General features: G+C 37.5%; 2 protein-coding genes and 1 long non-coding RNA gene across 6 annotated transcripts in view; 2 read left to right on the top strand and 1 right to left on the bottom strand.

Annotated features, from left to right (window-relative positions):
- The window catches only part of CCDC175 (coiled-coil domain containing 175), a 73,910-nt gene extending 69,870 nt beyond the window's left edge, over positions 1-4,040 (top strand). The window contains 2 exon segments of the mRNA XM_013985897.3: positions 3,939-4,009; positions 4,011-4,040. Coding sequence (XP_013841351.3) covers positions 3,939-4,009; positions 4,011-4,040 — 101 coding nt within the window.
- Positions 4,041-4,621: 581 nt separating this feature from the next.
- Positions 4,622-23,750, bottom strand: JKAMP (JNK1/MAPK8 associated membrane protein). Of its 2 annotated transcripts, none has more exons than XM_021102711.2 (7): positions 23,668-23,750; positions 21,588-21,679; positions 20,889-21,043; positions 14,918-15,124; positions 11,302-11,483; positions 7,600-7,676; positions 4,622-5,508 (listed from the first exon to the last, which is right to left on the bottom strand). In XM_021102711.2, the coding sequence occupies exons 1-7, from the start codon at positions 23,669-23,671 to the stop codon at positions 5,290-5,292; spliced, it is 936 nt and encodes a 311-aa protein (XP_020958370.1). In that variant the 5' UTR covers positions 23,672-23,750; the 3' UTR covers positions 4,622-5,289. The 2 variants fall into 2 exon arrangements, with proteins under 2 accessions (XP_020958370.1, XP_020958375.1); XM_021102716.2 differs by having other exon boundaries at positions 21,588-21,661.
- On the top strand, positions 5,689-17,487 carry LOC146406951 (uncharacterized). Of its 3 annotated transcripts, none has more exons than XR_014820271.1 (4): positions 5,760-5,896; positions 9,421-9,527; positions 16,478-16,557; positions 17,397-17,487. It is a non-coding gene; the product is annotated as an uncharacterized LOC146406951 (long non-coding RNA). The 3 variants fall into 3 exon arrangements; XR_014820274.1 differs by lacking the exon at positions 5,760-5,896 and adding an exon at positions 6,178-6,275; XR_014820272.1 differs by lacking the exons at positions 16,478-16,557; positions 17,397-17,487 and adding an exon at positions 6,215-6,275 and having other exon boundaries at positions 5,689-5,896; positions 9,421-10,614.
- Positions 23,751-23,789: the final 39 nt, after the last annotated feature.

The raw sequence follows: 23,789 nt of genomic DNA, 5'->3' as shown, positions 1-23,789 counted from the left end.
AGATAGATGCCCAGGAGTGGGATTGCTGGATCATATGGTACCTGTATATTTAGTTTTTTAAGGAACCTCCATACTGTTTTCCATAGTGGTTGCACCAATTTACATTCCCACCAACAGTAGCAGGGTTACCTTTTCTCCACACCCTTTCCAGCATTTATTGTTTGTAGAGTTTTTGGTGATGGTCTTTTTGACCGGTGTGAGGTGATATTTCATTGTAGTTTTATTTGCATTTCTCTAATAATTAGTAGTGTTGAGCATCTTTTCATGAGCTTTTTGGCCATATGTCTTCTTTGGAGAAATGTATATTTAGGTCTTTTGCCCATTTTTTAATTGGGTTGTTTTTCAATAGTGAACTACATGAGCTGTTTGTATACTTTGGAGATTAATACCTTGTCAGTTGCTTTGTTTGCAAATATTTTCTCCCATTCTGTGGGTTGTCTTTTTGTTCTGTGCTATGCAAAAGTTAAGTTTAATTAGTTTCCATTTGTTTATTTTTGTTTTTATTGTCATTTTTCTAGGAGGTAGATCCAAAAAGATATTGCTGTGGTTTATATTAGAGAGTGTTATGCCTGTGATTTTCTCTAAGAGTGGTATAGTATTCAGCCTTACATTTATATATTTAATCCATTTTAAGGTTTTTTTTATATAGTGCAAGAGAATGTTGTAATTTCAGCCTTTTACATGGAGCTGGCCCATTTTTCCAGCACCACTTTTTTGAAGAGACTGTCTTTTCTCCATTGTATATTCTTGCCTCCTTCATGGTAGGTTAATCGAATATATGTGCATGGGTTTATTTCTGGGCTTTCTATCCTGTTCCACTGATCTATATTTCTGTTTCTGTGCCAGTACCATACTGTTTTGATGACTGTAGGTTTATAGTATAGTCTTTAGTCAGGGAGCCTAACTCCTCTAGCTCTGTTTCCTTTCTCAAGTTGCTTTGGCTATTTGGGGTCTTTTCTGTCTCCAAGGGGTCTTTTCAGTCCCAGTCACCTGCCTGGAAGAAAATCAATGCCTCTCTTTGAATTCTTCCTCCTATTTAGGAGAAGCACACCCTCTCCACTCTCCCACCTCAGGCTGAAGACAAAGCAAAAGCTCACATTCACTACTCAGGATTTTATCCCCTGTTTGTTTGGGCCTTGCAGATAACCCTTACTTGCTGGCATGTTCAGCTCCACATTGAAAAGGAAATTTATCACTCCTCCTAGGTTTCTTGATGTTTTAGTATACAAGGAGGGCTTTCTGATTAGTCTACTCATCCTTCCCAGAAACCAAAGTTCATAATAAATTGAAAGACTTGATCATCAGTGGTAATAGTACTGTAAGCAGAGCCTCCTGCATTACATCCTATCACTACCTTGAGTCATTGCCTAGAATACTCTTCCCTATGCTACAGGGTTTAGAGCTGGACTAACAAGGTCACCTCCAAGGAGACATCTTACAAGACCCTCTAATGTAGACTGTCTGTCGTAGCACACTATTTATTTCCATATGAGTATTTTTATAGCTAGCAGCTATTTTATTTGTTTGCTTGTGTTTTTGTCTGTCTCTCCTACCACATCATAAGCTTCATGAAGGCCTGTGCACTTATTTCCAGTGTATAGCACAGAACGTCATACATAATAAGGTCTCAATAAATGCTAGTAAAATGAGAAGATAAATGAATATTTACTTTTTTAGACTTTCCCACCTGGACAACCCAGCAATATATCTTCTTCCCCTTTAAATGATAAGGTGACTGTATCTAGAATCCAGCTATGGGCTCAATTCCAGAAGATGCCCACCAGGGGGAGTCAAGCTATCTCTTGGCCACTCTGGAGCACTCCTACTTCTCCAGCTGCAGCTGAGGGCTGGTACATTGAGATTTGGCTCTGATGTAGACTCTGGATCATAGATTCTAGATTCTAGAGCAGTCAAGGACCTCCAAACTGTGATGTGATGATTAATCCACACCTAAGAAGCAGATTTTAAAAGTTCTGTTTGTATTCAATATTTTGTTATCTTGTAAAACTTATATTTGTGTCTGTGTTTAATATTATATGCATCATTATATATATATAGTATATAAATAAATTGGGGCACATGATATAGGCGAAGGGTCAGAAGAGTTTGGAGAGCACTTATCTCAGTCTCCTGTGATCACAGTTTCACTATAACCAAACCACAGACCGTAAGGATGAGAGCTGTGGAGAAAGGAAGCTTGGAGCCTTTTAATTTCAAACTCCTCCCCAGTTGTTGCCTATTTTCTCAGATGTTAACAGTGTTGTGGAGATTCCTGGGCAAGTCTTACTGTCTGCAACAGGGAGTCAGTGGACTGCAATCTTGGGGCCAAACCTGCCCCCTGCCTACTTTTATAGGGCACAGACCTAAGAATGGGTTTTATATTTTCAAATGGTTAGAAAAAGTCAAAAGGATTCTATTTCCTGATAGCAGAAAATTGTATAAAATTCAAATTTCTATGGTAAAATTTTACTGAACCCTAACCACGCTCATACATTCACATATTACACATGGCTGCTTTTGTGCTACAGTGGGAAACACTGTGACTGAGACATTGTGGCTCGCCAGGCCTAAAAAATTATCTACTACCTGACTTTTATGGAAAAGTTTTGCCAAACTCTGAACTAGAATGTTGCATCTTCTCCTTCCATCACTTATAGAGTGAGAGAGCTTTCCTGGCAACATGGCAAACCCTAAGGATCACATCGGCAGAGACAAATAGAGAATGAGGGAAGAGTTCCTTGTTCTAGGCCATGCAATGATGAACAAACTCTGTTACCCAAGGAACAATTTGGGAAAAGTTAAATGTTCTCATTTTGTCATTGGAAGTGAAAATAATGCCACTTGATTTTATAAGAAAAAATATTTTCAGTCACTAGATCACTAGGAGAATTTCTATTTAAAATATCAGTACTATTTGCAGCCAATGGAATGTTCCTAACTGGGTACACTGATACTTGAAATTCCCTGTTTTTTAGGGTCCATCTGTGTTTCACTATTAACTCTCAACTTGAATTCAGCAAGTATTTATTGAATGCCTCTTCCTTGCCAAGTACCGTGTTAGGCTCTAAGGTTACACTGGTGGATGAAAACAGAATCCCTGGCCAAATGGAACTCAGGGTCTAGTACAGAAGTTGGCACATGTTAAAAGACCATGATATTTTTAGCCTTGCCATCCATAATGTCTCTGCAGCAGCTACTTAGGTCTGCCATTGTAGCAGAATTGCACCCGTTAGTGTGCCCACCTCGATACAGTAGAAGAATCGGGTATCATACAAATGTATGGAAAACCTTTTGTGATGGTGAATTTATAGGTAGGGCATGAGAACTATGAGAGAACCCAAGAGGGAGAGAAACTTGACCCAGAAAGGAATCAAGGGTTTTCAGAAGGACTGAAAGCGAGCTAAGATGTAAAGGAGAATTTCTGGGTTACCTAACTCCACTTGTTTCTGTTCCGGGAGCACGTGGGCTTTGAAGGAAGGTGGCCCTGGGATCGAGCCTCAGCTCTGCTTCCTACATGTTATTTGACCTCTGCTCTTCAGTTCACCTGGTTGTAAACTATGGGTGGTAACTAACAGGAATAATAAATAAGGCTTCAGACACAAATTAGGCACTGAGATTCCTGAAATCTGCTGCCCTGCTGAGGAGATAATAGTCAACCTTGGCCCCTAGGCCAACCCAGTCTATCTCTGAGCCACCTGCTGTCAGCTTTTGGACATTTCAGAAGCACAAGCTCTATCAGTGTAACAGCCCTCTCCTGCCACCTTCTGGACACAGTAGGTCACTGCAGCCCTGCAGGTCCCCTGGCACCATCGCCCCTTCCCCAGATTTACACCTAATTGAGAATTCTTTGGGCAATTTCAAATTGTAACCGACACTAATAACCACCTAAACCTAAGTGAGATACATATAGAACTTTTATATTTTATTTATTCCTACAGAAAAGAAGAAGAAACACAGTCCTATCAAAAGAATCCATTTCCCAGTGGTTGAATGTACTATGAAAAAAACATCAACAAAGAAAAACTAGCAAAATAACTTAAAAGAATACAACTGTCATGAATTCAAAAGGTACAAAACTACAGAAAAAGTAAGTGCACTTTATTTCATATTTTGCAACTGTCAATGGAAGTCTTTTAAAAGTTGGAGATTTAACAAACTCATGCAACCATCACCAAGGAGCAGAATCAGAAAATAACCTTCTAAATAATACAAATGAATAAGCATGGTCAGATTATTAAGATAAGTGAAAAAAGTATTATTTTGCTCCTATGTTTGCAACCATGACTCTCCTGAAGGCTTCAGAGCATAACTACTAACCAACCACAGAAAAAATCTGTTTATATACTGTATATATTCTGTATTTTGTTAAATCTAAGAAGCCATCAATTGTAACTAATGCATCCTAACTCAGAGATGTCACAATGTGACAAAAAAAAATGTCTTAGGATTTATAAAATATGGCATGTGTATATATCCTTCAAAAATGAGACATAAGAGGAAGGAAATATTTGAGTATGCATATTTATTCATTTGGGAAAGAGACACTAACTTTACTACTTAATATTTCAAATTATTTCCACAATTAGTGTGGCAAATACAATTAAATACCAGACGTTGGAGATTTTTTTTGGTAGTTTAGCTTTTTATTGTTTTTCTTTACAGGAACAGGAATAATCTGAAGATGTCTTCAACCAAACCACCTATGAACAGAATATAAATTATACTCTATTTTTGTAATAGCTCAAAATACTGTACTGGTGAAAATAAATAGATAACAAAAAACAACGTACTTTATGTCCATGTTTGCTATCAGACCCCACCAATACATGTCTTTATAATTCGCTTTGCTTGAAAAACAAATTGAAACACAACAGGAATGCACAATTACGCCAATGCTAAGGATTTCAGATTATACTTATTACAGTTTTTCTAAATAAAAATGGGAACTGTGCTAGATACACAGAAATATGATTTTGCTCTAAAGAATAGCTGAATTGTCACAAGAGGCAAGTGCTTCCTAATAGGCTCCTAGAGTAACCTAAGAGTGTGCTGTGTGTACTGTATTATACTATGTAACATAACAAACAGTATAGTATTCTATGATGTGATAATTTCTATCATATTACAAAGTCTAAGTCAAAAAACAAAACCACACAGCAAAACTCCCCCAAATATTAGATGCACTGACAGTTATATTCCTATGTATGACAGAAGAGTAAAATACACTTTTTAATTTCTTTACGTTTTTATTAAGAACACTTCTTAGGGTTTTTTTTTGGCATTTTACATTCAGTGACCATTGGCTCCTTCTGAAAGTATCCGTGAAGGTTCAGTAAATTTTGCAGTGAACAAGTAAAACAGAGCTGGAGTCGGCACCAGTGCCAAAAGGGGTAAATCTTGCTCAAGTTTATCCACTCTGGAAATGGAGATTATTCCATAGGCATGAAGTAACCAGTGGCTGAATAGAACAATGAGTCTTTTCTTTCTGACCAGAAGATCATAGCAGTTCTACGTAATTTTAAAAAAGAGAGAAGAAATACAGATCATTGTGCTGAATCAGCTATATATTTTATTACATTTTAACTTAAAACATATTATTTTCACACAAAATCGTAACCTCAGAATCACAGACTGTCTAAGGCCAAAAGGACCTTAGAAATCACCCAGTGTTGCTACTGTACTTTACAGATGAGGAAACTGAGGCTCCCTATGTATAAGCACTCAACAGCAGCACCAAGACCAGAGCCCATGCGTCTAAGTCCTGGTCTAGACCACCATTTGACCCTGGACACAATGGCTTCTTCCGAAAGATCTGCACTGGAAGGGGAGTGCCACGTGACGTGCCTTCCTCCTGCCCTGATCCACAGGAGCTGCATCTATGGGTGAGAAATAGGAGGTACGTACACCCACCTTCCTTAACCCCTAGCATCCCTAGTCTGCTGCTGGGATAATTAGAAGGGAGCAGAATTGACATGTATTTCTTTTTCATCTTTAATACCACTCTATAATATACAGAAATTGGAAGCACCAAATTATAATAAAAGTAATATCCAAATGTGCTATTAAACACACTGAAAGGTGATTTGCAATTGGTAAATTAACAATGTTCCCTCATTAAATGGCTCATCAACTCACCTGGAGCTTGACAGTCTTTTCCTGATTTGGATCCCTTTTTCTGATTCATGCTAACTGAAATGCATGGACTTTTTTACAGGGGGGATTCCCAGTAGCAGAGAAACTAATGTAATTCAAGCTAATGGAACTTCCCATAGTAGGTATGGATAATAAACAAAAATTCAAAAACTTCATTTTACTCAAATATCCAATCATTTCCCCCTACAAGTATTTCCCTACAGTTGATCAAGTGCCAAAACTAATTTGCTTATCTTCTTTAATCAATTATATTGCAATGTCGATTAAAGATTAAAAAGGCGAAATGGGGGCAGAAAACAAATGGAGACCATGAAACTGTCTGTCTAGTTCCTCTACTACTAGTCTACCTAAAGGTCACTATGATTTCTAGGTAGGTTCCGCCACCCCCACCCCCCCATTCTTTCACTAATGGAACAGAAACAGGAGCTTCGACAGCAACCCCTCCAAAATAAGTTAATGACATACTTTCTCTGGGTTGAACCTTCCTGTTTTATGAGAAAGGAAGTTCCCATTGTGGCTCAGCAGAAATGAATCTGACTAGTATCCATGAGGATGCAGGTTCGATCCCTGGCCCTGCTCAGTGGGTTAAGGATCCAGCGTTGCTGTGAGCTGTGGTGTAGGTCGCAGATGTGGCTCCGATCTGGTATTGCTGTGTAGGCCAGCAGCTACAGCTCCTATTCAACCCCAAGCCTGGGAACCTCCAGATGCCACAAGTGAGACCCTAAAAATAAATAAATAAATAAAAAGATTTATGAGAAAGCATATATCAACTGTAGTGGGCAGCTGAAAACAGCACATAGGCACTGGATTAGCAAGCACAGGATGGAAGAATAATACTAAGACACGTTACACTTTGATTCCTTTAGTTTCCTCTCAAAATAAAGAGTTCTTTCTAACAGTGGCCTTCCACTGAAATACTAAAAAGTTAGAAGCACAGAAAGGACATCTCAAAACATGAATAGTATCAGAACTAATGTGAGTGTTAATGCTATTTCCAAATCACCAAAATATTATAGACGTGAGAGGGCAAAAGTACATTCCAAAATCAAGAAAATAAAATTAGGGACAGAACATATAAGGGCATGGAATGCACAATGTAATTATTTTTAAAAAGTCTAGAGTTCTAGATTCAACAAAGCATTTTTATGCCTCCCTCAAAAGAGTATTAAATAAGGTTCAACATTTCAATAAAACATTTTCTACGTGGATAAATGATAAACAATTTTTTTTCTCTTAATGTTCTGGATAGTTAAGCATCACTATTTCACTGATTTCCCAAGCAAATAGTCTAGTATACAACCTTTCATCAACAATGAGCTAAAAGCTACTGAGTGATACTGTTCAGCCAAGGATTACTAAGCCAGTTGTAACATATATCCACTACTCTTCCATTTGTCAAATCTGTTAAAAAAAAAACTTCTAACAAAGGTAAAAAACATGTCTTACCTCTATTTCTGAAGCCGACATGTACACAGCCAGGGTAACCAGAGATAATACTAATATAATGTATGGGAAGGCATAATCTGAAAGACAAACATTGGTAGTATGTTGAAATAAATTTTATGAATCAACCATTAAAAAATTCAAAAAAAAGACAAAAAAAAAAAAAAAATAAAAAAAAAAAAATAAAAAATTCAAACAGTATAATTCTTTCCATAGATCAAAACCTTCTCAACCAGTCCTGTGAGAGACTGAAGCCCTAATGCAGGTACCCTAAGGCAGGTGTCAGCAAACCTTTTCTGTCAAGAGCCAGACAGTGAATATTTTTGGCTTTGTGGGCCATGCAGTGTCCGTCTCGGTCACCTAACTGCAGTTATAGTGGGAAAGCAGCCAGATATTACATAAATGAGTGATGCGTCTGTGTCCCAATAAAACTTACTTTATAAGTCTGTAAGGTATAAGTTATTTAGACAATAAAATTCAAATTTCACATTTCAAGAAATACTACTCTTCTTTCTTTTTTTCCCAGCAATTAAAAAAATGTAAAACTATCCCAGCCAAGCTTTGAAGACGCCTGCTTTAAGGCTTCTGCTGCTGTAAAGAATTAGCTTCTCTCCTATATATCTAGAATGACAGTAGTTATGTATCAAACTTGGGAGAAGTAGGAAAATAATTATACAATTTTCTATATTTTGTGATCCAGATGAGGAACTTAAATTGAGAAAGGCTATATATAAGAATAACTCAGCTTTAATTATTCTTTAGAAAAGGTCATGTGTCAAAAAAAAACCTTGAAGGCTAAATGGATCATTCAGTGCTCTTAATGTCAAAATTCTAGACATTTCTACTTCAAATATAGATAATATTAAAATAATACTTCAAGTGAAATTTCTTCTTAAAAAATACCACCTTTCTCTTAAAATGTTTTAAATAAATTTATAGCTCACTAAAACAAATGGACGAATTAAGAAAAAGATCTCAAATTATTTTTATATGATTATTTTAAAACAATTAACTTCAGTTATTAAAACTATTAGTCATTCTACAATAAAGTGGAAACCATCTGGAACATTTTCAAATCTTAATTAAGGATGTGACAGCCAGAAACTCTGAATTATCTATGCAGGCCTGATTCCAACTTACTAAATAACTGAAGGACTTGTCTGACATTTAGAACCTTTTATTTCCTAGACAGTGATTAGGTCCTAACCAGCCATTCCAAAAAAAAAAAAAAAAATCCTAATTAACTTAGAAATAGCTAAACATTGTTGCTAATGATATCAATTTAAGAGCTGGTAGTAAAAAGGAGAAAGAGGAAGTTTCCAACAGGGCCCAGACTTGTGGGGAATAGAGCGAGGTTCTGGGCTCAAGGCAGGATGTAGAGTGGTTCTTACTCTAGGGTCTAAAACGATGCAAATTTTGAGCAACTAGGTATGTCCTTAGTGCCTGGAAAGCTGCATTTTAGTTCTGCTGGTGGTTCAGATGCAGATCGTACTTAAAAACTGGCTTCAATATTCTTTCAAACAAGTAAAAGTTTGTCACTGACATCTTCCCAGGTCCCCTCTGTGACCCTCTCCCTAGACCCTGCTATCTTAAGCCATCAGAAGCCTCTTTGCTCTACTTTGCTCAGAGCTGCTAAATTCCCTTGTCATGGACTAAATGTTTGTGTCTCCTCAAATTCTTATTGGGGAAATCCTAACCCCTAATGTGAGATAAACAGCTGAGGCCTTCGGGGTGATTAGGTCATGAGGGTAGAGCTCTTATGAATGATGAAGGGGATTAATCCCTTATAAAGGGGACCTCAGAGAGCCCTCTCCCCTCTTCCAGGTGAGGACACTGAAAGAACACAGTCATCAGTGAGCCAAGAAATGAGTCCTCACCAGGACACCACATCTGCTGGTGCCTTGCTCTTGGACTTCCCAATCTCCAGAACCGTGAGAAATAAGTCTTTGTTGTTCGTGAGCCATGCTGTGATCTATCGGTTATAGCAGCCTGAACTAAGATAACTCCTACAAACCAAAAATTACATTTTTTTCAACATCATAAAATTATGAGTTGATATGATACCCTCTGTGATTAAGCTCAACAGACTGCATGAGTTTACACTTAGTGCTGATAAACAATAACTGTTTGATCCTCCCTATGAATGTGCTTTGAATGGATGCCATTTGGTGTAGGAAAAGGTATCTCTCAATATAGGCAGCAACACTCTCTGATGGTCTCCTTAGGTTAACTTTCCAAACCTTTCCCTGCTTTCCACAGCTTTTCCCTTCCTTGCATTTTGTAACCAAGAGGTTCTATACAATAATCAGCTGCACTCTACAACACCGGGATTTGAGGGCTGACAATTCTTAAATCTTTACAGCCTAGTCAGTTCTCCCAAACTTGTCTAGTATAAACAACTACCTGTACTCTTGAATATTCCATGAACACCTAAAACTGAATTCAGTTCTCACCAGCAATTGCTTCTTTTAACATTCACTGTCCATATATTTATTGGTTACTCAGTCAGAAAGCTCCCTTATCATATTCTCCTCCCATTCCCTCAACCACTGTATTTAATTAGTTACCCAGTTTAGTTAACTCTGTCTTTGAAAGAGCTCTCCATTCCGGTGTTTCTCTGCTTTAGGTCAGACAGGCTCAGCTGACGGCAGTAATCTCTTAACTGAGCCCCAGGTTCTCTTCCCTCCAGCCCATCTTCTACCCTGCTACCAAGGCGTCTTTCTAAAATGCAAACCTAGCCATGTCACTCTTCCTTCTGAAATCCTTTTAAGGGTAGGTCTCTAGTTCTGGAGCAAGAACAGCAACCTCAAATGCTTACAGAGGTCAGCCAGGAGGATAACTCAAGTGGGCCGAATCTAAGAAAATAGGAAATGGTTAAGAGCCAGAAGAAACTATAGATGTTCAAACACCATCAGGCCAAAAGAAACACTACATTTGTAAACCAGAATATGAGGAATAAGGGACCCCTGACGAGTCTCCAGTTTCCTCTTCCCTTGGCCTTACCCTCAGCTCTACCCTCACTTTGAACCAGGTTCATGACTAAGCTACCTTGCATCATGATGCCATCTGGCACAGTTCCTTTAGGCCAGAGGCTTGCCCTCTGCATCCTGCCGTCTCCGTATAAAGATGGTATCCAACATCCCTACAATCGGTCAGTGTCACACATTCAAAAAGTACCACACTATGTTTCTCAGCTATTTACAGCTTTCCTAGAAGTATGTAAGCTCTTTTAACACTAACTTTTTCTCATTCTTCTTTTGAGTCACAGAACAGTCTAAATGGTTGCTGAATACATGAATGAATGGTTATATTAAAATAAAAAATATATTGAGGATTTTTTTTTTACTGTATCTAAAAGTTTTTCATAAAGGAACTCAGAAAATGAAGACCTAGCTTAATGGTAAACAGTATGTATTATCGAGTAATTTCTATCTAGTATATGTAAAATCAGTTTTTGGTCTTTAATTTATACTCAGGTTTTTAAAATCTTCCTATTAAAAGCTACAAATACAAAGTATCTCTAAACAGAAATAAGTTTTGATTAGAATGATCGTATTTTTTTAGCAAAAATATATCCTATGGTCTATTTTCAAGGATAAAAACAAAAAACTAGTCTAAAGAAAAAAGTTCAAAATTATCCTCAGAGAAAATATTGTTTATCACATACAATAAACATATTTCATTGACTTTACCCGTCACACTTACATAAAAGGCCTCCACCAACTGCCTGAAGCACAGTTAAAATTGGGAAGAAGTAAAGTGCAGCATAAATACTTTTAAATCGATCAGACTTCCCTAACCCACAGGCAATCTTCTTTACCAGAAGAGGTCGGAGCAGCATCATTAATACCAAACAGAATGCGTAATAGATAAATACAATGGTATATCTGGAAAACAAAAAATTATAACATCAAAAATGTTTTCAAATATCTTTTTAGTATTGATTATTTTAAAACCACAGATCCTAAAAACAGCCTATCCATCAAATACTCAGACTGGTGGAGAGTTGGCCAAAATAGGGCTGGAAAGTGTAGGCTGGTTCCTTTCCGGTAGGTAGTTTGAAAATGTGTATCAGAAATCCTAAAATGTTTATAACCTTTGGTCCAGTTTTACTTGCAGAAATTTATCAAAGGTAAACAATCAAGTATATACAAAAACCTGATAAATAAGCATTTTTATTGAATCAGATAATAAAACTCAGGAAGAAAATAAATATTCAACAATAGGAAATTGGTTACATTTTAGAGTAAATCTTTGCTGGGATACTATGTGGACATTAAAAATCTAGTTATGAAAGAAATATTAATGACAAAAGTAGCTGTGCTCATACATTAAGTATCAAGAACAGGTTACAAAATAGCATGTGATGGCATAACCTTAATATTCTTTTAAAAACTATTCTATAAAAATACATACGTACAGAAATGCACCTGGAAAGACATTTTTAGCAGTGATTATCTTAAGAAATGGAATTACTGATTATTTTCTTTTGTGTGTAGTTTTTCTATGTTTTTCAAATATCCTATAATATACTTTTTATAACCAGAAAAAAAGCTGCAAAAAGACCTCTCTGAATCACCAGTCTGTAGTTTCTAGCTCTTCATTTAGAATAATATGATTTCTATGCACATATTTATAACTTCCTTTTCATGAGAATTTTCATATTATTTTTACTCAAACCATCTCCCTATGCAGGGGAGAGTCACGGGAAGCAAAGAAGTTGTCTCAAGTAACTGACTACATGCCTCCTCTCCACACAGCAGGATGATACCAGGTCCCTGTGCTCTCATGATGCTTTCAGGTCCAGCCCTGTACCACACTGCACTATTACATTTCTGACCTCTTAGATGATGAGTTTTTTTGTTTTTGTTTTTATCTTGTTAGGCTACTTTCTACCAATACCAAAACAAAATCTATTTCTACAGCTTGTAGTTCCTTAAGAGCTCCAAAAATATTATTATTTTATTTTTTAATTATTTTTTTTTCTTTTCCAGCCACAGCATGTGGAAGTTCTCAGGCCAGGGATCAAATCTGAGCTGGACCTGCAGCAGTGCTACAGCTGCAGCAATGCCAGATCCTTAACCCACTACACCAGGCCGGGGATCAAACCAGCACCTCCACAGAGACAAACTGAATCATTAAGCCACTGCACCACAGCAGGAACTCCAAAAGATGATTATTTTGATCAGAAGGAAACTATCTTGCCTTATGTTGCCTAAAGAACTAGGAAACTCGTCTCTGGAAGCAGTTACCCACCCCCTCTCCAGCAGAACTCATCTTCCACCTCCTCCCCCTCATCCATGCCCCCGCCACTTACTTATGGAGATAGGATAAATCTGACAAGCTAAAGCTAATTTTTGTTACAATAGTAATTACTACTCATTGTCAGTAATTCATAGTTTTGGTAAATGCTACTTTTTGCACTAAGTTTTTGATGACAGAAACTTGCATATTTTTCCATATCTATCTCATGTCTCCTCAAAACTACAACTACCAGCAAAAGTACTCTGATATTTTTCAGTTCATAAGGAATTTATATACCAACAGAGAAGATATGCCCCATTAGTTAATGTAATAGTGTTCCAAAGGTTTCTGATAATATTGTGCCATTACTTTTTGTTGACTCACAAAAGAAAAAAATCTTTTGTGAGTTGGTAGTCTGACAGCTTTCTGAAATGTTTAGGCCCAGTCTAGTCATATATGTAAGTTTAAATGGTTACATAAAGTACAGAACATGTATAAATCCAAATGCTAATACTACAAAATCTTCTCATACTTTTAATAAAACATTGTTTTGTATAATTAATAGAACAAGGCAGACAGGCCATCCCACAGTGACTATTGGCAGAGGTGCTGAGGGGAAAATACCTAAATTCAAAGATGCTGAACAGATGGAAAATGTCCTAATCAATGAAGTTGTGCAATGATTTTGATTGAGCGCTGTGACGAGACTCAGAGGCTATACCTAACTCAGCAGGATAAGTGCTGTAATAAATTAGAAGTGGTTGTTATGACTGAGAATGAGAGCTGGGAGCACCTATTTGCCATCTCTGTTCTAATTTCTTATTTTTTCTTGACTCTCCTACTGTAGGATTTATAGATAGTATGAGAAACACTATAGATGTGACTAGCAGTAAATGAGCCTGATTTTGTTTTAAATAAGATGGTTATACATCTTGTTTAAATATAATATCTGATTCAGTTACTAAGTTCTCTAAATAGGACCAGGTTAAGTTCCACATGTCCTTAGGACAATACATGATAAGAAAACAATCAATGCTGAATGTTATAGCTCTATGAAATCAACAAAGAACATACCATCAATCTTTTAGATAGTTTATATATATAAATTATAAGTCTGGCTGTCTATATATATATATATAATTTATACATGCATGGAATAAATAGTTTGCAGAACTTAAAGGTAGGCAGGTAGGTAAGATTTTTACATCTCTGGATCTCGTTTTTTGAAGATTACCTTTTTACAGAGTGTGTTTTTGACACTTAGTTCTACTAAGAACTTACACAAAAAGGACTATTTTATTGAGCATATTACATAATGGTAACTTGCTACAACTATGAGAACATAAATACTAGATGTTTCTATTAATACTTTTACCAAGAAAAACACATGAAAATGAACACCAACAATTCACAGAAATTCTATAAATGTAGTCTGACATAATTATTATACAGTCTGTATAATTATTATACAGTCTTATGAACCTGATATTTTTAAAACAAAACATTCTGGTGAAAATGACAAACATTTATTTGGGAAAAGAAGAGAGAAAGAACATTAATCCAAGAACTCTAACGATAATGCCTCTTGTTGCTTCCTACATGTAAGGCGTTTATTTTATCCTCACAGTCTCCTTATAAGGTGTCATTATCCCCATTTTTACCAGTAGGAAAGCTGAGGTTACAAGAGGCTCTTAACATGCTCCAGTTAACAGCTAACAGACCTGAGATTCAAACTCAAGCCTGTTTTTAGCTCCAAAGCCCATATTCTTTCCTATTATTCAGATATCACTTTTCTGCATATCAAAAAGGTTTTCCTTATCACTCCCTTTTTAAGAAACAGATGTAGCTGATTTTAGAAGTGCTTAGATGCACTTCAACACTGACACAAAAACACACTATTATACTAAAATGCATTTCAATTTCCTATCAGACTGTGTATTGCTTAAGAGCAGAAAATCACTTCCCTGTGTCTCCCCCAGCATCTAGAAGCCATTCACACTGCTCAATCTGCTGAAATGAATGAAATCTGTAATTACCACTTTTTAAAAAATGATCTTAAGTCTAAGTACATACTTACAGTGGGTAGACAGCTTCATGAGTACAGTGTACTGTGGTAACATAATCTGGACTTGGGTTGTAAAGCATCGTGTACCAGTCGGAAAGCATCAGTACTCGACATGAACGGATGTGAAGCACTCCGACTGGATCACTCACAAGAAGGGTGATGAGGGCTGCCGCACTGCACTCACACAGTGCAGTGATGTGCTGGAAAAGTGCGCTGGAACTAGAAAAGCAAAGGAAGCATGTTCACCAGGAAATTCTCAAATTTTAGTGGTTTTTAATAAGACCCGTGTATGCTTCAAAGAGAAGTTTGAATTGACAAATCCTGAAACTAAAAAGTCTTCTAAGTAGGTAAGAAAGCCAAACACATATGAAAACCACTTCAGAAGAGTTTAACCTTGTTTACTAAAAAGGAATAAATGCTCATCCCAGATAACACTGTGCCAGTGTTGTCTAAATGTGTAGAGGACAGGATACTTATCTTCAGTATCTCACCGAATTATTAGAAATTTCAGGAGTTCCCATCATGGCTCAGTGGAAACAAATCTGACTAGCATCCATGAGGACACAGATTCAATCCCTGGTGTTGCTCAGTGGGTTAAGAATCTGGCGTTGCCATGAGCTGTGGTGTAGGTGGCAGACATGGCTTGGACCTGGCATTGCTGTGGCTCTGGCGTAGGCCAGCAGCTACAGCTCCAATTCAACCCTTAGCCTGGGAACCTCCATATGCTGCAGGTGCGGCCCTAAAAGACGACAAAAAAAAAATTCAAGTTATCTATATATCATTTTAAATGATCTTCAACATAAAAGGTACACAAGCAATTATGTGTAATATATATTAGTTATAAAATACCATAAACATTGTAAGCTCACCACCTAACTCAATAACTAGCACATTAACAACTTATATCTACCTCTGTTCTTCCCCATTCCAGATTCCTGTCTCACCCCTGGAAATAACCATTCTTCTACACTGTCTTCATTGGTTTTTCTAAATAGTTTAATATATTATTCCTACTGTATTTATGTTTCAAAATGAATATGTAGTTTTACTTATTTTTCAACATGAGAAAGTGATGTAAACTTTCTGAGATTTTTTTCCACTCAAAATTACATTTCTAAGATTAATTCATGGTCTTGCTTATAGCTTATGTTCTTTAAATTTTAACTGCTGTATAATATTCCACTGTGTGACCTTTCCATTATTTGTCCATTTATCTGCTTTGTTAGTGAATATGTTGTAAATGCCTTCCTCTCAGTTTGTGGTTGAATTTTCATTTTCTTTGTGAGGTCTATCTTATGAACAGATATTCTCAATTTTAATACAGTTGGCTTTATCAATTTTTAAATTTCTGGTTAGCAGTTTGGATTAGGGTGAAGTATAAATAAATGATAAACACCTGCTGGGGATGCCATGGTTTGGCTTTCCTGAGTTCAGTGATTCTTGTAATTGGTAGGATTCTGGAAGCTATACCTATGGAGATGTTATAGAAAGACTAGCTCCTTTGGAGCATAAGCCTTTTTTAAGCCTAGATGACTTCCACACCTACTCAATGTAGATCTCATCTCCTTGCAGCCGAGGTAAACTGCTTCAAAAGCTACTGCTGACAAGGGATGTCGCATGCTGTCCTGCTGGCAGGATGTGTTGCTTCTGAGGTGAGTGGTGCCCGGTGTGACCTATGATAGTCTTGTAAGTCTGAATGTTCAGTTGAGCCCAGGTGGATTTCTGTAGGTATTTGAGATACATATTATAGCTTCTCATTCTATGCTCCATGTCTTTTAACATATTTCAAATTTTCCATCTCTTTTTCTCCCAGTGCTGCATTCTTTTATTCCTTTATACATATACATATATTTTCTAATGACTAATTCTATCTTCAACTGTTTAATCAACTGATTGATCCATCACTTTTAATTTAGGCTAGTGCAAATTTTCATTTCTGAAAGTTTCTTTTTTTGGTGCTGTTATTTTACCAAATCTGTTTGTGCATCCCTAATAATCTCTTGTTGACTAAAGATCTTTGTGACTGCACCCTTTATTTAAGCATTATGAAGTTACAAGTTCTGTACCTGAAAGCCCATTATCTGTAGCATAAATATACTGTTTGTTATAGCTACTGTCAGACATAGTTCTTATTTAATAATCACAGATAATGAGGTCATTAATATAGCTTAATAAAGAAGGGTCTAAATTGCAAATGAGGAAGCTTCCAACAAAGAGGATTTGCTGCTCTTGCCAGCAGCCTTGTCCACCACGGCCTTGGGCTTTAGACTCTTCGAGAGTCTAGTTTAGCCCTGGCTGCCCAAGATTCAGTACCCAGACAGAACTGCAGCTATCAGCAGTTAACCTCAGGCAACCCCCCAACCCTATCTCCGGCTCTGTCACTCTGGCCCCAGCTCTGGCTGGGTTTGCTTGTTTTCCAAAAAGAAGGGTTCTCGGAGATCCCCCTATTCCTATAAGACCAGCAATGTCTTCAATGGTATGTCTCTTCCAGACTTTAGTTATTTCATGCAGAAGCTCCTAATTAGCCCACATCCAGAAGCAGAACTCCTGTGCCATATCACACAGATGAAGACACTAAATATGTAAGTTAACATGTACTCTTTCATATTATATAATCTGATCTTTTGCTTCCTTATAGAATTCATATTTTTAAAGGCAAAATCCCAACCTCAGCATTTCTTGCCATGATGTTAGCAACCTCCTTAATGGTCCCTTCTTCTCATGCTCCCTTTAAAGCCCTCTGCAGTCAACCACATGATCTTTACAAAATGAAATCTGAATATAGAACTCCCTTTATTAAACTACTTCAGTGAGTCCCATAGGTCTTTCAGGAAAAATATTTCCTATGAGTATTATTTTCCACACTTCATGGCCGTACTAAATGACTGCATTTCCTCACACTTCCATTCATCTGAGCATGCTTCATACTCCACCTCAAAACACATCTCACCTATCTGGCAACAGGTGTACCCTTCATGGTCAGCTTTGGGGTTATCCCCCCTCCCCCAAATCTTATATCCTGATCTCACTTAGTCCCTATTTCTCAGCACCCTCAGCTCTCATTTCTTGGTTATATGGTGCTCCTTCTTGGCTCTAAACTTGGGCACATATTTTTCCTGTTGTCTGACAGACTCTTTCTTCGATTCCTCTCTCAAAAACTTATTCATTTTTCAAAGTTCGGACATAAGTCAGTTTTTTATTCTGTGACATTGCCCTATTTTGAGAAGACAAAATTAACTTCTTCCTTCTTTATGCCAGGTGCATACCTCTATTATAGCGCCTCACATATATTGTGATGGTCTATCTCATCCACATTTAGTCATCTCTGAATCCCACAACCTAGTATAGTACTTGGTGCACTGAAAACATCCCTAAAGATTGTTGAATGAATGCCTTTGAAAAGTTATAAATTATATAAAAAAATTATAGAAGCAGCACAGCTTCTGGCTGTATTACATACAAGTATGCATTTTGTGCCTATTTCCACGCTGGCCTCAAGGAAAAACAAATTTAACTAAACTCTGGGGAAAGCAAGTGTGCCAGAAAGGGAAGTTTTTATTAGTGTCTAGTCCATATATTCTCAATGGATGACAGAAGTGCCAAGGGGACAAGAATTGATCCTTGGGTATAAAATAACATTACACTTTTTATAGAGAGAGCACATGTATACATATCCTATGCAAACCAATAAATAGTATGTCTGTGATATTAAAATTTCATGGGGTAGGTGGAATTAGGAAAAAAAAGGTAACTAAAAAGGTTCTTTAAGGAAGAGACAGTGAAAGAAAGGTTGAGAAACACAGGTCTAGCCTCAGACAGTAAAGCCCCTACTTCTTTGATTATAGGTAAAACATCTCAGGAAAATGCAAAAGATGGCCCTTGTGTTCCTTGCTACCAATTCCCCAGGCAAAGCATAGCTAAGTAAACTCCTTTTTTTCTTTCTTTTTCTTTTTTTCTTTTTAGGGCCACACCCGAGGCATATGGAAGTTCTAGGGCTAGGCGTCAAATTAGAGCTAGATCTGCCAGCCTACACCACAGCCACAGCAACACCGAATCCTTAACCCACTGAGCGAGGCCAGGGATGGAACTCTCATCCTCATAGATACTAGTCAGGTTCTTAACCTGCTGAGCCAAAAAGGGAACTCTGCAAACTCCTTCTTTTTAAACCTACTTCTTTTCCTGCCCAAGCATTGATCACACCTCTGCTTTACCCCCCAAACCAAAGCTCTACTCTCGGCAAGTTAAGATTCTCCCTCAAAACATAGCTGATATTTTAGTTCAAATGCATTTGGTGAGGTACCTCCATTAACCTCACCTCTTCTCTACTCTGAGCTGAGAAGTTCTAATAATTAACTGAGCAAAAATTTTAAAAATTTTTAATAGAGTCTTCTGAAAAATAACAAATGCTTTTCCAGTGTAAATAATCACTGTGGACTTAGTAGGTAGGTCCAGAAAAGTGCTGATTCTATTCCCATCTGACCATTCTTTCCACTTCCATTCCCACCACTGGAGCTGGCCGTCGCAATTTCTTGGACCACAGCCTTCTCACACATCTCACCTCTAACCCTCTCTCCACAGAAGTTATCTTCCTAAAATACACAACCAAGATGCTACTTCTCTAAATCAAAACCTTCACTAATAAATCATTCACTCAGCAAATACTAAGTGCACATCCATCATGTGCCAGTGGTTGTACTGGTCTCTGGAGATTCCAGGCAGAACAACAGCAGTGCTGGCCACTGCCCTCATGGAGCCTATGGTCAGGGTGGGGAAAACATTACAAGAGGAGGCAAACATAATGACAAATTGTGTTGAGTGCTAAATACAAAGCAAAAACAACAACAAAAAGAGAGTGCTGTTAAAAAGGAAAAGTAAGGAGGACAGACTGACTTTAGATTGGGTCAGGGAAGGCCTCTCCAAGTAGCTGTAATTTAAACTGAGATCTGAAAGGAAAAAAGGCAGCTAGGTAAAAAGCTGTGGGGAGAAGAGAGTATTTCAAGCAGAGCAGAGTTTGGGGAAAGAGACAGGACCGAAATAAAGCAAGAAAGATGCTGAGATGTTAGAGAAACTAACAGGCAGGATGGCTGAAATGTACTGGCTGAAAAGGTAGAAAGTGGTTCCTCATTCCCAGGGGAATAAGGTTCACATCATCAAGAGCTCTCACATTCTGGCCTCAACCCCCTTTCTTACTCCCCTTTATATTACCTTTCTCTCATACACAATCCACCATTTCACCACCCAACTACAGCCATTCTCACCCACTACAGATCACGCATTTCACACTTCTATGCCAGTGTTCATGCTGTTGCGTCTGCCTAGAATGTTCCTTTTTTGAAGTGTTTCAGATGCCACCAGGCACAATTTATCTCTTCTATTCTTTGTGATTCCAAAGCATTTTGTTTATAATGCTTTTATATACTTTTTGCTTAATTACATTTGACTGATTTATATTAGAATCAGTTGTGTGTGCCTTTGTTTTCTCTACAAGACTGTGACTATAAGCCACATCAGTTATGTTTTTGTTTCCTCCCCTGATCTTCTAAACATAAAACACAGTGCTCAACATATTTTTATTGATTTAATATTTTACTATGAGTTTTTTTAACGAGATTGCAGCTATAACATTTTAACTACATTATACCAGATTACTAGTATTAAATTAAACTGCAAAGTATTTGTTTTAGAACAATAAACAGTTTGTAATCATAGCCAATACTTTGTAGAAAACCAATAAAGATTATAATTAAGAAATAAAAATATACATAAAATCACTCAGCATGAAACAAAGGATATTTCCCTTAATATTTACTGAGGTATGCCCTATCATTAAGTTTTCTTGCCACAGTCAAAGGTAATCAGAAGATAAAGGAAAAACAGGTTGGTCACTTTTAAAACAATAGAAGTAAAATTGCTTGATAAGGTCTTATAAAAGATAATTATTCCAACATCAGTCCATCCAGGAAGATTCACAGAAAGTGCTAACCTCTTTTTCCCCGAGTACCATTCAATGAAGAACCAATGTAAAACAAGAGGAAGCATAGCCATAAATCCAAGATAGAGCCAGTCATACAGTTCTGGAGACTCTGTGCAAGGCTGACAATATTTCTGTGCATTTGTTCTCTGTCCTCTTGGACATACCTACAATATATAAGAACAGTATTTTATGTACAGATATTATTTTAGAACCTTAACGCCTCCCCCACAAATCATTCACTGACATCCCACTTCAATTTAAACTTCTATTTACATGTGCATCTAAGAGAGAGTATAAGTAAAATAAAAAGCAATCTACACTGTATTTGCTATATCTGTATAATGCCCTTAAATGACTCTCTTTATTAAGTCACCAAAATGGTTGAACAACAAAAACCTAGTTATTCACACAATGAAAGTAACTGCAGAGAAATGCTCTGGAGTTGTAAATGTTAACTTACAGTCCAAGTCACTGTACTATATTAATGAAAAGTTCATTAGAAATTATTATAAAATTATCAAATTAAAAAATAGTAATTGTGACTGTCAGAAGATGTATTATACACAACCAATATAACAACACAAATAAGGATTTTATTAATGCCTCCATATTCTAAGTTGAGTACATTGAAGAAAACAGTTTCTACATGACAATATTTCAGAAGCAAAAAGGTTTCACAAATGAAATAATATATAAATGTTCACTTACCCCACATTCTCCATATATTTCTGTTGAGCCATTTTTAAATAACAGGGTCTTCCCACAATAAAGTCCAAGGCATGCTGGTTGAATATCGACAGCTTTTTAAAAACAAATGCCAGTATAGTAACATCTCTTGTGATTATAAAAAATAAATCAGTAATAGCTGAAAATTTGGCCGAAGTATCTCAAGACAGTTTCAATTTAAAAATATGTATTAGACAAAAGTCTTGATGCATTTATTTAAATTTTTCCTTTTACCCTGTGACACTGCAGAAAGTCATATGGAACCTTGTAGCTAATATTGTTCCTAAAAATTAAGGTCCCCAAACAGCAGAGCACACTCTGTCCTCAGAACTCAAAGCCTACCTTGGTTGGTCTCCAGTGGCTCCAGCCAGCCACTGCCCTTGATTAGATGGTCTAGAATTTCCCTTTTTTAAAACTAAAGGACTTATCAATCACCACTTTTTATTCTGCACAGTCAGGACATTAAGTTGACACAGACAAACACACACACACGAAATCTATTATCACCTTTCTTCGTGATAGAACACATTTTAATACCAGAAAAGCAGAAGGGACACATAATTTCAGAACATAGGTAAGGACTTTAAAATAAATACATTCATAAGAAGCTTAGTAAATTGTCCTAACTTCGGTGATTTTTGTGGAGGACAGGTGACAATTTCGTCAAGGTGGCGTAGGCCTCTGACCAATACTTGGGAACCCCTGCTTTAGAATCAACCCCTGATGTCAAGGCTTGGAGAACCTAAAAAGTGGCTCCTTTTTACCTAAAAACTCAGAGCCTACAAACTGTCATTGACCTCATCTACAGGAAGAAGTTATTGAAGGAAGGTTTTTGTTTTTGTTTTTAATATATCAGTGACATCTGATTCCCTTTGATCATGGATTCACTCATCAGTAAACATGCATCAAGTGTCTGATTCCACAGGTTAGGGACCACAAAATACCCACACAGGAACACTACAGAGTCACTCCGTCAAAGAACCTACACCCCAGTGTGGAATAAATCCCAAACAAATGGGGTCAAATGTGAGCTAGTTTGAGAAATTATGCATTTTATGACTATTCTTGAACAACCCTTTCCGAAATTCTTCATGAATTCACAATCTAGAGACTGCCTGATCCACTATACCCTTTCTTCTTTCAAGTTCAAGTAGACTTTTTCTTTCTTTCTCCGTGTGCTGTTGAGAAAGACAGAAATAGTACTTAAATGCCTCAAGCTTAATATTTTCACTTTTGCCAATTGCCGACTTCTTAAAAAATCCATAGGCTTCTTTACTTAAAACTTATTTTTAAATCAATCGTAATACACCAAGTGTAATCATAAGGTTCTAAACTTATAGATGGAAACGAGTTGTTTCAGATTTTCCAAGACAGCAGAAGTTAAGAATTGGAAACTTCTTCTATACTGGTTTTGCACCTAGTAGATGCTTAATAAATGCATCTGGGTGTAAACAATCTAAAGTTTCCCAAATCCAAAGCCTGAAAACCGGTATGATAAACTGAAAGCAACAGCTTATCATCGACCAAAAAAACCCCTGGCTCCCAGGGTCCGCTCATTTTTTCCTTTCATTTCCCTTATTAAAGGAGGTCTAAAGGACTTTTTTTGCAACCGTCTTGCTTCTTTGTGAAGGGCCCTAAAAACTTACGTTAGATGCTGAAGCAGGACACAACAGTTATGCAGCAATTAGTTTCTGCTTCCTTTACTGTTTTCCTGCACTTACTTACGCCCTTGCTTTAAATGTCGAGTCAACCCACAGGAATGTTAAACAAAGGGACTGAAACAGAGGGGCTGAAGTGACATTCTGAACAAACAACAAAGGTCTGGCCTTTCCCCTGCAGTAGGCAGCCGTTCTCCCTCTGCAGTCGGTCTCCCCTCTGCGGCTAGTGAGCAGCGCAGCCCATCCCCATCCCACCTCGGCCCAGCCGACAGCGGGTGGAAACAAGGGACAAAGATTCGCTGCTATTCGGAGGCCACCCGCTGGGGCCGAGCCCAGAGCTGGCAGCATAGGGAAGAAGCAGGGACTAGGATGAAACGCTTCCCAGGACCTCGGCGACCACTCACCCATCGGCAGCTTGTAGGTTTCCCGGGAGAAGCTCCGGGATCAGCCAACCCCGCCACAGCGCCCGGACATCCGGGCCAAAGCCGCCTCGGCGGCCCCGCCTCCTGGTAACCCGGTGACCGTC

This window comes from Sus scrofa, chromosome 1 (genome assembly GCF_054392235.1).
Source record: "Sus scrofa isolate SSC_HxYL_T2T_F1_AM1 chromosome 1, Sscrofa_HxYL_maternal_Yorkshire_Landrace_v2.0, whole genome shotgun sequence".
Taxonomy (NCBI): domain Eukaryota; kingdom Metazoa; phylum Chordata; class Mammalia; order Artiodactyla; family Suidae; genus Sus; species Sus scrofa.
This window is presented reverse-complemented; position numbering and strand designations above follow the sequence as displayed.

Excerpts from the sequence above, each read along its gene's own strand:
- JKAMP (XM_021102711.2), bottom strand. Across the intron at positions 11,484-14,917 it reads CATGAAGCTGTCTACCCACT|ATATACCATTGTATTTATCT; the intron begins GTAAGTATGTAC and ends TTTGTTTTCCAG. Across the intron at positions 7,677-11,301 it reads AGTTGGTGGAGGCCTTTTAT|ATTATGCCTTCCCATACATT; the intron begins GTAAGTGTGACG and ends TTTGTCTTTCAG.